Here is a 16,551-nt window from a genome sequence, read left to right as displayed (position 1 = left end):
CGTTGAGAAACGAGACAAGGGGTTAACTGTGCAGCGTGCAGCTGCGCGCATGTTGTGTTCCCTGTGAAAGACCCTGGTCCATACATCATAACGTGGCTCACACAGAAACAAAATGGAGCGTCTAGGCTGCATACACTTCCATTCTATGCTGAAACATAAAAAGGGTTTTTTATCTCTGAATAAGATGCAAAGAACGCCAGGGAAGCAGAGATCTGATTGTTTTCACGGCTACACTTTACCGCGATGGTCGGCCCCGGTTTGGATTTTAGTTTTGCGAGCGTTTGTAAACAAATGGATTATCTTCCTCAATCGTCAGCGGACACTCACGTGTCGTGCACACGCACGAAGCTTCCGAGGCTCTTCAAAATAAAGCATAAGTGAACGGCGGCACCAGTAACAGCTAGAAATGTTAGAAACCTTGGCTTCCATTGTGTTAATAAGAAGCCTTTTTATCCAGAACTCAGAGGATACGGGTAATTATAGAATGCCGTGGTTTGAGACTTTATTAAAACTCATTTAGTGCCCATGAAATTAACGGATTATAATGTCCACGATGCCAGTCTCAGGTTGGCATCACCCCCGTTATCTTATTTTGAAGGCCAGAAGTCCACAGCGCAATCACTTCCGGTCTGACGTCATCGGGTCCTGCGCCGGAACCGATCGTTGTCCACGTGGAGTTGTGTAATGGCGGACCGGGAGCTTTTATACATGTGTAACATAAGCGAGCATCTGCCTCCATCCTAGCTTCTAAAGTGTAGTTTTGAGATAATGGACATTAAAGATGAGATCCCCCGTCCACCTCAATGTTATGGATGGGACTATTTTGTGCTCGTGGAGCCGTGATGATGCGAAATCAGCGACGGATTTCGTCTCCGGACCTCCGGCCATTCTTCTCGGTAATGTATCCGCCGTTACAGTAATATAATACTTTTCACGAGTATACTCGGGATTGGCACTGCGGATACTCTATTACATTTCACGAGTCTTCGCGGGATTGGCACTATATGAGTTAAGGACTTTGTTCGTGAAATCTGAATGTTGGTGTAGTTGTAGGGGGCGAAATAAGTCGCTCTGCCCGAACCCATGTAAACCCGGGAACATGACGGTCGTGAGTGACCGTCTACGACCATGCGTGAGCTACAAAGGGCTAAAATCGCTTTGGGAAACCAGGCCAATGACTTTTTATTTTATCTTATGAATTTCAGATACTGTATGAATACAGTAGATCTATTAGCTCGGCCTGGGCCACAGAGTAGTGGTCCTGGCATCTAGGCCCGACAGCGCGTCGCAGGTTCGAGTCCCGATCCCGACAACCTTAGCTGCGTGTCACCCCCCCCCCCTCTCTCTCCCCATTTCCTGTCAACCTACTGTATACCTATCACTAAAGGCAGACAAAAGCCCCAAAAATATATATTACTGTAGCTCACAGGCAGACTTGAGTTTCATCAGAGGGATCGTGGCACAGGTCCAGTTAGGAACAACTCGTCCTCAAAGTTCACTTGGCGGACAGGGATCCACTCACTCTGGCTGTTGCAGGGATGAAATCTATAACCTATAAATCTATTACAGTAATAAGAAAGACACTCTGACCACCAGACTCTACCCTACCAGCAACAACACCTAGTAACTTGTGTGTTGTCCAGTTCCATCTTGTTAGTGGACACTAACCTGAGGCAGTGCTCATTTCGTAGACTAAAACTATGACGACAAATGTTCGTCGACTACCTTTTTTCACAGATGAAAACTTCAGTGATAAAAAAATAGAAAAAAATAAAAAATAATCTATGAGGACTAAAACTAAGACTAAATATACTGGCAATTTCATCAACAAACAAAAACTAGACTAAAATGTTAGGGAGGGACTATAGAGAAGAGATCCAGTAGAACTAAAAGACAAGTCATTTTGGTTGTGCTTGGGTGTGTGAAAATAGCAGATCTACACGCACACAGCGCGTCGCGCTACAACTCGTTGTGAGCTTGTAGATCAGCTATTTTCAGCATGCAACCAAGTGTAAAATCAGGCATTACGACGCCATCAAGGCCCGGCAAAATACATTTTAGTCGACAAAATCAACTGTAGATTTAGTCGACTAAAACTAAACTAAAACTCAAACATGTCCGATGACTAAAACATGACTAAAACTAAATTAAATGTTATTCAAAAGCCTATGACTAAAACGCAATCTAAATTTGCTGTCAAAATCAACACTGACCTGAGGTGGGGGGAGGCCCCCAGCGCCTGGCTGACAGTCGGGTAACATAATGATCTTCTTAGGCGTGCTGCACTGGCAGGGAGGCGAGGGGTTGGCCATGGTCCAGTTCCCATTCAGGAAGATGTCACTGATGGACTGGTCAACGGGGGAAGTGAACCAGTCCCTCTGACTGGGGACACATGGGAGGTCACTGAAGGAAAACAAGAGAGGAATAGGATTGTTTGACGGAGCTATAGGAAGAAGTCAGCGGTGGAAAAAGTGTACTCAAATGTTTTACTAAAGCATCGAAACTGAAATGCAGAAATACTCGGTTACAAGTAAAAGTCTGGAATTCAAATTTAATTTGAGTAAAGGTACACACGTATTAGTATCATCAAAATGTACTTAATTTAACAAAAGTAGAACGTTTTCTTTGTGCAGAATGTCACGTTTCACAAGTTTTCAAATGTATAAACATCCTTTAAAAATAGCAGATCTACAAGCACAAAATGTGTCACATGGCGCCACACACACACACCACTGGAAGAAGTACAGAAGTGCAAACACATGTAGTAGGCACGCGCGCGCACACACACACACACACACACACACACACACACACACACACACACACACACACACACACACACACACACACACACACACACACACACACACACACACACACACACACACACACACACACACACACACACACACACACACACACACACACACACACACACACACACACACACACACACACACACAGGAAAAGACAGTGGTGATGGAGACACGTGAGGCCTGGAGTCATTTCGGTACGGTCTTATCTTGAGAGCTCATCTCACTTATGTTGAGTGTTGCACGCTAAGGAAGACGTGATGAGACGGCAGGCTGGTACCTCAACATGTTCACACTCATGAGACGTGACAGCGTGGCTGCTACACTGTCGCCACGTCAGTAGATATCGCAGTCCATTGTGACTGACAAATATATCGTTGTTGTCGGGTGGAAACCTTGTATGTCCAAAACCGTTCGTTTTGTATTTATAATTTTACGTCCAAAACGTTGCTTTGATTTTATTGAACTGCTCTCTTGAACTCGCAAGTGGCGTGTTTGATCTGTCCAAGATTCCCACTTCTAGTTATCATTTTAAAAATGATTTAAAATTGTGAAAATAGCTGATCTTCAAGCACACAACACCACACATCGCGAGGCGTTGTGTGCTTGTAGATGTGCTATTTTCACTAGTTTTGTGCAACAGTCTTGAATGATGAAACAGGGCTTTACTACCAAAAAAAAACATACAAATCTGAAACTTGGAGATACGAGGTTTCTGCCCGACAGTGACGAAATATAGAATTACACCACCACGGCACACATCACTGTGTATCCATGAAATAAAACACAAATCATACATTCACCCGACAAATTAATTCATGTATGAGTTACAGTGAATAAATCAGACGGTCAGCAAATGTTTGAGGGGTTTCGTCTCAACCGCTAGTGTAAATGTCTTGAGTCATGAGTATTAGGCCTGAGTTTAATGACATGCGCTGCATTACAACGGTGGGAGCTTGTGTGCTGGGAAAGAGCTCAAACAAAAAATGGAACTCACTGGGAATTAGTGCTCCACAGCCTCTGCACTTTGCAAAATTAGCATTTAGATTTTTTCTTTTTTGTTTAGATTTCAAAGTTTGAAAAGCCTTTCCTTCTCATTATCATTCAGCCTATTCAACAATGGTATGGGGAACAAGCAGAGCATCCCAAAAGCATTGATTAAATTTGCTCTCAGAAATTGGATTACATAGTTACTGTATACTGAGCACTCTGTACAGAGCACTGCTTCTCTTTTCATGGGTTGTTGTTTTTGATTGATTGAATCATTTTTGAACAGTTTGTAAACAGTACAGTGAGTTTACAATGATTGTTAAAAGGATAACAAAAAATGTCTGGAGTTTAACTTAGAAAAATGTACAAACTAGAAAGATGCAATTTGAAAATGCAAGTGTGGTTGCCGTAACGCGAGTCACACGTGCACATATATCTGTATTTGTCGGCCCTTGTCCCTATTTGAGCGTGTGTGCGCTAACAATTCCGTTATTGTCCCTTTTATGCCCATATATGGAGATCCCTGATGTCATGTATTAAAATTGTCTTCCAATATCTTGGCCCATATCTTGGAATGCCCATATATTGACATACTGTGTCAGTCACAGATGTCAGACATCCATGATGTGAAAAGGGAAATGGGAAAAGTTTGTAATTAAAGTCAAAGGAGAAGATTCACAAATACATTTATATAATTTAAACTATGTAACGTTTCCCTTAGCAAAATGTAAGGAATCGATTCCCGATGAAGCCGGGCGATTTGCCAAAGTGCGTGCCACCAAAACTGGGGGAGGAGTAGCGCGGCAAAAAAGATGGAAAGATGGATGGACGGACGGACGGACGGACGGACGGACGGACGGACGGACGGACGATATAAAGTATATAGTCTGGTGCAACCATATAAAAAACTGTTGGGGGGGTCATTTCTGAGGATAAACATTTTGGTGGCATAGCAGTGAGTGGAATGAATTTGTCCCCATGTTTGTGCTGAAACTGGATTGAGTGATATCAGTGGAGCTGAGACTTATTTTAATAGAAATAGACATAGACATACGCATACTGTATGCCTGAATATTTTGATACATAGGTGTGTGCACAAATGCATGTACACATCAGTTCACACTTATTGTACACACAGCTGTGTACAGTAGCTGTATGCATGCGAACACAGACAAAGCAATTGGGCTAATTGTTTTAGAATGAATATAGGTTATAGGTATCAATGTGCTTCAATTCACTAGTGTCCTAAGGAATGGTTCGTACTTACGGTATGGGATCAGCAGTCATGCAGCGAGTCCCAAAGCCTGGGTTGTTTACAAGGGAGTCCACCACGCGATCCACCTCCAGGTTTTCAGGTCCATCCTTACTGTAAAAGTATTTAAACATCTTAGTCTCAAAGTCGATCCCTCACAGTCATCAATGTAAAACCTGCCATGCTCAAATCAGGTGTTCCGTAAGCTTCCGGATGGGTGGGTCTGCTATGGACCAGAGCTAACGGTATGTACAGATAACTTCAGGGCGCAGTAGTGATCCTCAACATATCAAACTGTACACAGCAATGAAAAAAAAAGGTATAAGGAAGTGCAGCATGCATGTGATGTTTTGAAACTTGCAGAGGGTATCTTAAGATTGAGCTGACAGTGATTATATCATTTTCCTTTGTGTGATATTTATTCTGTTTTGTAAGATTACTCAATACTAGCTTAATAGCTCAAGTTGGTTGGGGCTGGTTGAATCAGGGACGGCCCATAAGTCCAACTTCTCATTGGTCCTACATTGGTTAGGGTTAGGGTTAGGTTTAGGCACAGTTTTACTGAGGTTAGGATTAGGAGTCGGTTTAGGCATAGTAGCATTCACCAGGTTAACATTCACCAGGTTAACATTCACCAGCGTTGGCAGAATGCTGCCTGCCCTCTAGTCTAGTGGGTGAAATGGTCTCAATTTAGACTCAATTTAGTACGGAGACTAACGGAGTAACCTACGTTTATGGACACTTGCAATTGTAATGTATGGCCACATACATGAGAGAACAAGAGTAAATGGACATTTTATGACAGGATCCGTGGCCAGACAGCCAGCCCAAAGGAACTCTGGGAGTTGGAGTCATTGACTGAATCATTACGCTTTTCAGACACTACATGGTAATTGTGGGTTATCACGCGTGCCATGGCATTGATTGTTTCGCAGAGGGCTTGGTTTAGTGAATCAGTGCGGATTACATGATCGTTAGATGTAAATCCATCTGAAGATCCAAGGGGGTCTGAAGGGAGATTAGATATGGGAGCTGGGGCATCAGTCTTGATAGGTTTCAGACAGATAATTCAATGCTGATGCAATGTGCTATCGGGATCAGTTTAATCAAGAGTGAGGGTGAAATCATAGACTTGCAGAGGCTTTCCTTTGGTTGAAGACACAGCAACTGAATTCCAAATATACCTGTATATGCCTTATGTTTTTTGTTGCATTAACTTAGCGTAATGTGTGTTGTGCAAGCATGGTCGCAGATATGTTCAAGACACTATAGCCGATACTGTAATATGCAAGACCTGTCGATAAACACCTCAGTGGCTTGTATAGACCTACTAAACCCTATGTGTGCCAGTTCTCAATTTCAATCCCATTACCGAAAACATTGCTGAAAACACAAACTCTGCCCTTTATCTTGAGGTATAGTGAGGGAGTTCAAGCATGTTTCATAAAGACCGCGATGATGATGATTTTATTTTTTGCCCGCCAGTGGCTGTGGACCCGTCGACCACTGGGATTAATACGGTGTTCAGTGCCTCGTGTAGAGGCATGTCCGTGAAGGTCACGCGGTCATTTCTCTGGCCACCAGAGAGAGCCATGGACGTCCTTCCATTGTAGAAATGGATTGTGTGCAGCCATCTGTTTTGTCATTAACAATGGCTGGATTTCCACGTTATTCGATGGAAATTAAACTATCATTCGGTTCAAAGATGAACACTTGATACACGGAAATAGATATGGAACTAATGAGAGGTTTATATCGTCGTTGTCGGGTGGAAACCTTGTATGTCCAAAACCTCCTGTCTTTTGTTATTATTTCAAAAACAATTTAAAATTGTGAAATTGGCAGATCTACAACCACAGAACGCCTCGCGATGCGTGACGTTGTGAGCTTGTAGATCGGCTATTTTCACTACTTTTGTGAGCTTGTAGATCGGCTATTTTCACTACTTCTGTGCGATACTTTTATATGATGAAGTAGGGCTTTCATTTACGAAAAAACATACAAATTTGAAAGTTGGATATACAAGGTTTCTGACCGACAGTGAAACAGAAAAAATTAACAGCAGAGAATTCTGAAAATTTTGGATGATGGTCAAATGCCTATCAAATACATTCTCTCGTCCATGTGGGCTGCAATACATTAGTAAAGTAATTTGTTGCTAGACGCTTTCGTGAAACCAGTCATCCTGTGACAACACTCTCGTTTTGTGTATTCAACAGAATCTCTAAAACACGTAGAGGGGGTAATGTTAATCAGAGAGTACTTCAAACTGAATATAAATGGATTTTAATGAAGAGTTGCCTCGCTTGCTTTCTGTAACACCTTGATTATGTCTTCCTCTTCCCAGGGCCTTATTCTGTAGCTGTGTAATCCATCCTTATAGGCATTTATCAAAAGCTGTGTTGTATACTGTGTGTAGCTGCCTATTGCAATGTATTTATGAATTGAATCCTGCAAGTGACTTGTGTAAATCCTTAGGATTTATGATTCACTGTTATATCCTTTTTATCTTGTTAAAGCGGAAAACCACCCATTTTCAATATTGAAGTGTGTCATTAATATACATTAGAGGAGTTGGAAATTAAAAAAAGGTCCCCCCCCCCCCCCCCCTACAGTGTTGCCTAGAACTGGAGGATTGATTTTGGGGTTTGTATTGTAAATCACACCGGAGTGATGTCATCACGGTGTGAATTACAATACAAACCCCAAATTCAACTCCTCCAAGGCAGTGTTTCTCAAATGGGGGTACGTGTACCCCTAGGGATACGCAGGGGTACTGCAGGGGGTACGTGAGAAAAAAACTAGAAAATGGGAATATGTATTTAGTGTTATGGTCAATGATAAAACATTGACATACTTTGTGCGAACCTGCTCATCTGTACATGTTTAAACCAAATCACATCAATACCATGACTAGTATAACTGTTATTGAATAGAAAGCCACACACTGATGATGTTATAAGCCCACACCTCCGCATTCATTTATGTCTTTGTCTATTCACTGTATATGTCATCGACATTACAATGTCATCATCACATCACAATGTCATCACAGCCACGTCGTTCATAATGAGTAAACGAAACACCCTTTAGTAACTTTTACTCCTGTTATGAGAGATTAGTAATCGTAATAAGTAGGACTCTATTCTTTTACAGAGCTGGACTTCATCTGGGGTGTGAGAAACAGACATAGAAAGGTAGACCTTCGGCTCTGGGGTGTATGCATCGAGGGACCAAGGGAATCATACGCAAGTTGCTAGGCCAATCAGAGGCAGGTGTATTCAATACATAAAGACCCGCCTTTATGTATTGAATTGTAGTCCTTGGATAAGTCCCAGAAAAGACGCACTGTGATTGGCCAGTAGTCACTTGACTGGCAGCAGTCCCTTCGTTTTTCCAGGAAGTCCGGACTATAATTGTTGTACATCGCTCCAGTGAACTGCAGAGGCGAATGAGCAACTAGCTTTTTATATCTGTGCTGAGAAATGTTCTGCTGGACATTGCATCTGAGCGAGGATCCCGGTACATTTGGTTACGCAGCGGTAGCAGTGGAACATGAAGTGTACTCCTTTGGAGGGGTTTGTGATGGCGACACGGATCATATTTGTGTGAACGTCTTCAACACAGTGACTTTGCGCTGGGTGAAAGTGTCCCCAATGACGCCTGGAAGAGGAGAACGCCACCTTGAGGCTCCCTCCAGGCGCAAAGGCCACACTGCTGTTCTGATGGATGATATAGTTTACATCTGGGGAGGCTTTATGCACAGTGGGAGCTCTTACTGCTCTTACTGCAACATGCTTTATGCTTTTGATGTGGACGCCCACGGATGGTCGAAGCCCAGGGTTTCTGGGACCGTTCCGGAGGGGAGGGAGGGCCACTCAGCCTGTGTCTTGGGGAGGGTCATGTATATTCATGGAGGATGGGCACATACTAGTGGTGACATGTACAAGTTGGACATGTACAAGTTGGACACCAGCACAATGGTCTGGTCTTTAATTAACACCGGAGGAAGTCCACCTGCTGTATGGCACTCTGCCACCATCATCGGGACAAAGATGTTTTTATTTGGTGGTTTCCGTGTCCAGGACAACATCCTCAGAGTGTTTGACACAGAGACCAACTTGTGGCTGAGCATGACATCTGGACAACTGCATCCAGGGGGACGCTTCGGTCATTCTGCCTTTACCTACAATGGAGAGCTGTACGTATATGGTGGCTGGATGGACAAGTACCTCAAAGATCTGTGGAAATACAGTCCAGAGACCTTCTCCTGGAAGGAGGTGGAGCTCAAGGGGAAAGGCCCGAGTTCAGCATTTAGGATGTGCTGTTGCATTGTGGGAGATCGTATTGTCCTCTCCAGAGGTGGCAGCACACACGATGATCTGTACATGTTAGACTTGAGTCCTAGTCTGAAGATGTTATGCAAGCTAGCAGTTCTTCAGTATGGTGTTGATCAGACAGAACTCCAGCACAACATCAGGTGGGAACTGGCAGCCATGACTAGTTGCACAAAATAAATACATAGTAAATAGCCAGGGACCCAGTCACCCAAAATGTGAGATGACCTGTGATGTCATGCATCATCACTTTTTTTCCACTTTTTTTTGATGAGTCCTCACAGTTTTGTGGGATGTTTTTAGCCCAAGGAATGTTTTTCATGCAAAAGCACAGAATCAAGAAGAACCCCTAGTTTGACACCTCACATGCTACTTAAAGCTGATTTTTGTATTTTTAAAATATTTGTATTTTCCTGTATAGTGATACAGGTGATGGGCAAATGGCCAACTTTCTTTTGGGATGTTTTCAGTAGAGCAGACCTCTCATTCTGTGGACCTTAATGACCAAACTAGTAGATAAAACAGAAATAAAAAGAACAACATGACATCACAGGTTCAACCCTTTTCCTTGAGCTTTTGGGCCTGTGGCTCCCTGACTAAAAACAATAATGACTATAGAGTCATCACCACAACTTTGAGCACTAGCTTCCAAGATGTAGGCCCTGGGCATAGAACAAACTACGTTTTGTGCCAAGACGTAGGCCAGATGTAGGCCACGCTTCAGAGCCCGGACAAGTTGAAGCTTAGCTACTTCCAGGAGCAATGCTCAAAAACCCATCCAGTTAGGGTCTGATTTTCCAATATATAACTGGAGCATTTTCTTTTTTTTCTTTTCAGCTGGCATATTTTAAGCCAGTTCTACTTTTTTTTTTTCTTGCCCTTCCTGGGACGTAAACCAGGGGTCTTTAACGTTTTCAGGCCAAGGACCCCTTAGTTGAGAGAGAGATGAAGCAGGGACCCCCACAACCTTTTCATAGATTCCATATGGTTTCATTTGACAGCACAATCAATTATTTTGGTATTTTGGTTTCATGTCAATGTGTGTTTTCAGATATGTAACCACTTGAACCGTCATTACCTAATAATAATATTGACCTTTTACTCTGCAAACTAGCCTTTCCCACCGGGTCGTAGTAGTAACTTGGTGACAACCCCTTCTGTGACACACACAGAACAGCCTCACATGAGCGGACTACCTTAAATAACTCCCAAAACCCCTGCAATACCTGTCATCTCCGTGGCGTGCAAAGTTAAGCATTAGACTTCCAATCCTTGCGTCTCGGGATCGAATCCCTCTCCCGATGCTGCTTATTTATCTTATCTAAAATGTGTCGCAAATTATTTTATTGGAATTAAGGTTAGGTTTACGCATAGTTTTATTTTCTTAAAGCATGGCCACCTATGACCACTCATGACTTATAGTATAATTCCACCATAATAATTATAAAAGGTATTATTATATTTTATTTCAACTATGAGATTTATAATACACTAAGACTGCCAGTGACTAGCAATTATAAGTATTATGATACTTGACCTTATAAGTCATAAAATGCTGAATAATGTGTTATGATTATTGTTATAAAGCCTTATGAAGATTTGAGTGTATATAATGATACACTGTTATAAGCATATTATTATGCATTAGAAGTATGTTTATAATGCCTTATAAACATGGACTTCATCGAAAAAGGTACCGTCATTTCTATTATAACATCACTTTCAAGAGCACCTTGCATACATCTGGGGTTTACCACCTGGTATACTGTACCTATCAGCACATAGATTTCTTGCACCGATATCGCGATAATCAAAATATCCCCAACTTCCATTATCCTGGGGCAGAACATTTGTCAAAAAATAGCCGATCTGTAGATTGGCAATTTTTGGCAAAGAGATTTGTTAGAGAGTGAAAAAAAGACAAGTACATATATTATAAGTACGTTTTACCAATAGAGGGTTTAAATGGTACCGGATTTACATCTCTGCAAATAAAAGGTGAATTGAGTGCATGGCGGGAGGACGATTTCACAATAAATTTAATCTCTATGATACGATCATTGTCAGTGTTTTTTTATCACGATAAACAATAATATCACTTATCGTCCCATCCCTAATCGGCGGTAATACTGACAGAAAATTAAGAAAGGCTGTATCGCCACAGCCCCAAGTTATTGGCACGGTTACAAATGTAGTTCTACTGTGAGGCGAAAACGCACTTGACTGCAAAACTATGTGACTCATTATCTTCAACCACTCAACTAAAATGGGTCATTGGTATTAACGAGGTATGCAGTACACTGATGCTCACTTGAGTCAACTAGTAAGGTGCAGATTGCAGAACGCTCTAGTTAGCACCGCCATCATGAGGGAATAATATGTGTTAAAGCATCTCAAGGGAAAAGGCCGTTTTGGTAATTGACCGTGGGGAATGTCAAAGCCATAAAGGACGCTGGCACATAATTGTGCAACACAAGATCGGTTCCAGCTAATTTTGATGACTTCTGCATCTACGCTTCAAATGGCACCACCTTATTACATCAGTCTTTCTCAAAGTGGGTGCCGTGGCACCCTAGGGTGCCGTGACGCAAGTCCGGGGGTGGCTCCGGAATACTTTAATACTTGGAATTGATCAGTTTAACCCCTCAGACCCTCTTAATAATGAAACGGAAGTGAGCTGCACTGTACTTGGTGTGTTCTTTTTCGATGTACACCAAAATCTCTGCGCCAACAATAGATCTACAAGCGTTCTGTGCTTGTAGATTTGCTATTTTGATAAATGTTCCCCCCAGAATAGGGACGCTGGGGTGGTTAAAAGTCGAGTATACTTTTTTTTTTTTTACTATAATTTTTTTATTTGCCCTATTGGATATATATTATCTCAAGTTTTCCTAAGTTGTGACATACTGTATCTTAGGAGGAAAGATTTATATATTTACCTACCTTAATATGACAAATGTAAGTGACATAAAGTACGGTAACAATGTGTTTCAGGGGTACCGTGGATTAAAAAGTTATTTAGAGGGTTTCTGGTCTGAGAACCACTCGCTGCCTTACATACAAATAGTACGGACACCATGGCATAGTGTGTATACTGTATATACTGGACTTTATCTGAAAGAAAAAAAAAATCATTACTGCACTTTTAGTTTCCAAATAAATTGAGGAAAGATTGTGGTTTCCACAGCAATGTGCAAAGGCCCCACCAGTCTATTGAAGACGCCCAGTAAGATCAATCTATTTGAATGCAATGATCTCCTCTGGATAGAATAAGCATACTGCCATGGAATACCAATGAGCCCAGCACAGTACATACATCCAATACATTATTTTTGCCACTGCTGCAGATGGCTACAGTACGGTTGTGCTGACGCGATCCCAGCATGAAATATTCAATACTTTATATTCTCATGTTTTGTCACACTTTTGTGATGTATAACAGTTCTGCAATTCCACTGTAAGAATAAATAACGTTACACACAAATAAATCCAACTTTTCCACAGAATAAATAAAACTTGCCAGAAGTTTTCTTTGTTCTTGACGTTTATACTGAAACAACAATGAGCGTGTCAAAAGATGTTAAAAAAGAAAAAAGGAAAAATAATGTATTTTGCTCCCTTTACCAAGTGCCAGGATGATTACTTTAGATAAACCAGTTTCACATAACAGTATGTTTAATTATCTCGTGACACCTACAAAGTGGATTTCTAGATTGTGCTGCCAAGGGAAATGGGAAAACCTGCCCGGCGGAAAAGGCAATGACAGCTTGATGTTACAAGAAATGAATGTGAACGCAGCGCCGAGGTGGCGCTTTGATGGTTTTAGACAGATAACAGATGATACATATTAGAATTCAAACGTGGGAATCAGCGCCACTTATGTTGTTAAAGAAGAGGTGTGATTATGTTGCTGCCACTTTGAGCACACTGGTGTTGAGAATAGGGGGAGGAATTACATCACAGACGATGACAGAATCTGTCATTTTCACCTACTAGGTCTAGTTTCTATACAAAAAAGCTGGTTGGTAGTTTCTGGTTTGGGTGTAACACGAATAAACGATAAATAAACACATTTGTATATCCCTATTTCACTGTTACTGTAAAAAGCATCAACATTTAACCAGCAAAACAAAAAACTATGTTCTTAGACACTGATTCAAAAAACTCCCAAGACGAAAATGAAAATAAAATAAAATATCACAAAAGAGGGGACCTCCCTCCAGGGTATACGGGCATGCAAATAGGGACACATATTACACAGGCATCGACAATATTCAAATGCAAAACAAAGAAAATAACACAATTATTAATGACAGGAAAATTACAAAAAAACAAAACAAAATATTGTTAATTGGGAAAATAATCCAAAGTGTCCTTCCTCATCATCAAGGCATGCATGCACTACAGCAGTGGTTCTCAAAGTGGATTCCAGGGACTCTGTGGCTTCCTTTAGGGCGGTCTAAATTGACCCATACAAGTCTGTAACTCTGACAGTGTACAAATGGAACCAAATGAACCCCAACGGGTTCATTTGGTTCCATTTGTACACTGTCAGAGTTAAGGGGAGACCCTGACATTTTGAAAGTTTGAGAAACACTGCACTACAGTGAAACACCCAGACACAGTCCACCTCAGTGACTGACCTGATGAAGGTGGTTTGGGGCAGGCCATACATCCAGGGCTGCAGCTCCAGACTCGGGTATTCAGCGAACGGAGGAACGATGAGCGAGAAGATGAGGGACAGGCACACGAAGAGAGCAGGCAGGATCACCTACGGTAGGACGTGAGAGGAACATAGTTATGTGAATATTAATGTCCCACAGCAAAGTGTGCGTCTCATAACTATGCTCAACATGTTTCACCTTTATCCTGGATGAAGAACAAAGACTCTGAAAGTGTACAAATGGACACCTATATTAACTCCCTCAAATTGGTAAATTTGTACACGTCAGATTTTACTATGCGACAAATACAATATCATTGCGTAATTGTGGCAGATCATGAGTGATAGAATATTATCGTCCGTTTTTTTTCTTTCCATTAGCCTGTGTAGAGATCTACACAATACAAAATTGCGTATTGTGATACTTTGCCATGGTATTAAGAGCCAGATTAATTTGCAAATGCATGCAATGATGGGTTTTATTTAACCACGGTAATGTAATAAAAGTCACCTTTATTTACATAGTACTTTATTTTAAAACGACAGAGTTGACCCAAAGTGCTTCCCAATGCATGCATGTAACAAAACAAAACCATAATAAAATCATAATCCATAAAAGCAAGACTAAAATGGAAAATACATCACTATACATGTATTTTAGAATCAAAAGCAAAGTAGTAAAAATAAACACATCCCAAATAAATTAACACATAACAAAAAATCATGAGGCAAACTCAGATTTAAATAAAACCAAGAGAAAAACAGACCTATTCTATTATTTTGTCAGAGAACAATGTGGAACAGGAGCACACAGTATTCCAGAGCCTTAGGGCAGCTAGAGAATGCCAAGTCAAGAACTAAGAGAAGTTATGGGGATGACCTGGAGGCAAAATCTGGAATTAGCGGATCAGTGATGTATTGTGGAGCTAAACGTTTAATAATATATATAAATGTACAGTACCTTAACCCTCTAAGACCCAAAAATAGAAATACTTGAAAAGAAGAAAAAGAAAAAAAAAATCCTAATCAGAGGAAAATGTAATGTTTTTGTTTTCTTCAAAAAAATGTTTTTGTAGGGTTTTATAGCCATAAATCATAAATCATGCTCTAATTTACATATGTGGGATATCTTTCACAATAATAACATATGTACATGTTCTAGACATTCTAATGATCACCAAAAAAAATATTACAGGCATTTTACTTATGTTTTTGTGAGGAATAGCTTCAGTGAAAAAGTGAGATGTTGTTCGTCAAAACTCTGGAATGTCAGCCTCTGTGGCGGGTGTGAATATCAGCCTCTGTGGGTGGTATTTATATGTAAATATTGTGGCCAATGGCATTGTAATACTAAACAATAGAATACAATGGTGATGTTTAGGTGCTAGGGGGAGCAAAAATAAAATGATTTAAACCTTTTTTTTTTATAAAATACAAACGTTGTAATATTACACAGTGGGTGCTAGAGGGTTAAACACAAGGTATTGGACGTGAAATTCATTATATAATATCATGCAAAATGCCTAGGGTGTGTGTGTGTGTGTGTGTGTGTGTGTGTGTGTGTGTGTGTGTGTGTGTGTGTGTGTGTGTGTGTGTGTGTGTGTGTGTGTGTGTGTGTGTGTGTGTGTGTGTAGGCAGGAAGATAAAGCTATATCAATGCAATTGATGCAAGATCAATTCCATCAGCCCAACCTCAGTGTGCCCTAATGTGTGGGATTAAAGCGCCCTTACCTGGGCACCCATTAATATGCTCCCCGCCAACTTGTTTTGGCTGCTGTGAAGGCATTATGAGTTTGATTAAACACTTCCAAATGCCTCCTGTCATCATACGCCCACTCGGGCATAATTAATTTCTTGCTATTCTCTCACTTTTATTTTCTTTTTTCAACCGTCCTCGAACACCCCATATGTGCGTGTGCACGCACGCGCGCACACACGCACACACCCCTCTCATGTAAGTGTTCCATTTTCAATTATTTGTCAAAGCTGAAAAGTATAAAACAAAAGAGGACATCATGGTGTGTGTGTGTGTGTGTGTGTGTGTGTGTGTGTGTGTGTGTGTGTGTGTGTGTGTGTGTGTGTGTGTGTGTGTGTGTGTGTGTGTGTGTGCATGCATACACGCTACCATGCACGTGTGTACACACTCTCGTTTCAGTGGAGGATACTTAATATCAGAGGGGGAGGTTTGCCTACACTTGATTAATTGTGGGGCTGCAATTCGCCAAGCCAATTCCGGATGATAAAGTTGAAAAATTTGCTCCAATTTACAGCACAGCGGCTATGGAAATGTGTCTGCAAGAAAGATCAAGGGTGGAATTGAGCACTTTGTTGTACATCAAAATAATAGCAAAAATAGCCAGTCTACAATTACAATGTTAGGCTCCTTCCATCAAATGGTTGTTTGAAGAATGACATGGCCAGAACAGGGACGCTGGGTATCATGTGGTTAGTGACAAACACACAAAAGAGAGGACAATATTCCCTCTCACCCCTTCA

At 41.2% G+C, this 16,551-nt stretch overlaps 1 protein-coding gene across 1 annotated transcript in view; it reads right to left on the bottom strand.

Moving 5' to 3' along the window:
- LOC308297950 (phospholipid-transporting ATPase ABCA1-like) overlaps positions 1-16,551 on the bottom strand; it is a gene marked incomplete at its 5' end in the record, with an annotated part of 237,041 nt that overhangs the window by 129,172 nt on the left and 91,318 nt on the right. Inside the window, 3 exon segments of the mRNA XM_080741514.1 lie at positions 2,214-2,403; positions 5,071-5,169; positions 14,036-14,163. Of these exon segments, the coding sequence (XP_080597640.1) occupies positions 2,214-2,403; positions 5,071-5,169; positions 14,036-14,163 (417 nt within the window).

This window comes from Nannobrachium achirus (genome assembly GCF_963921795.1).
Source record: "Nannobrachium achirus genome assembly, chromosome: 14".
In the NCBI taxonomy this organism is placed as follows: Eukaryota; Metazoa; Chordata; class Actinopteri; order Myctophiformes; family Myctophidae; genus Nannobrachium; species Nannobrachium achirus.
Note: the sequence above shows the minus strand (reverse complement) of the source record. Positions and strands in the feature narration are given on the sequence as shown.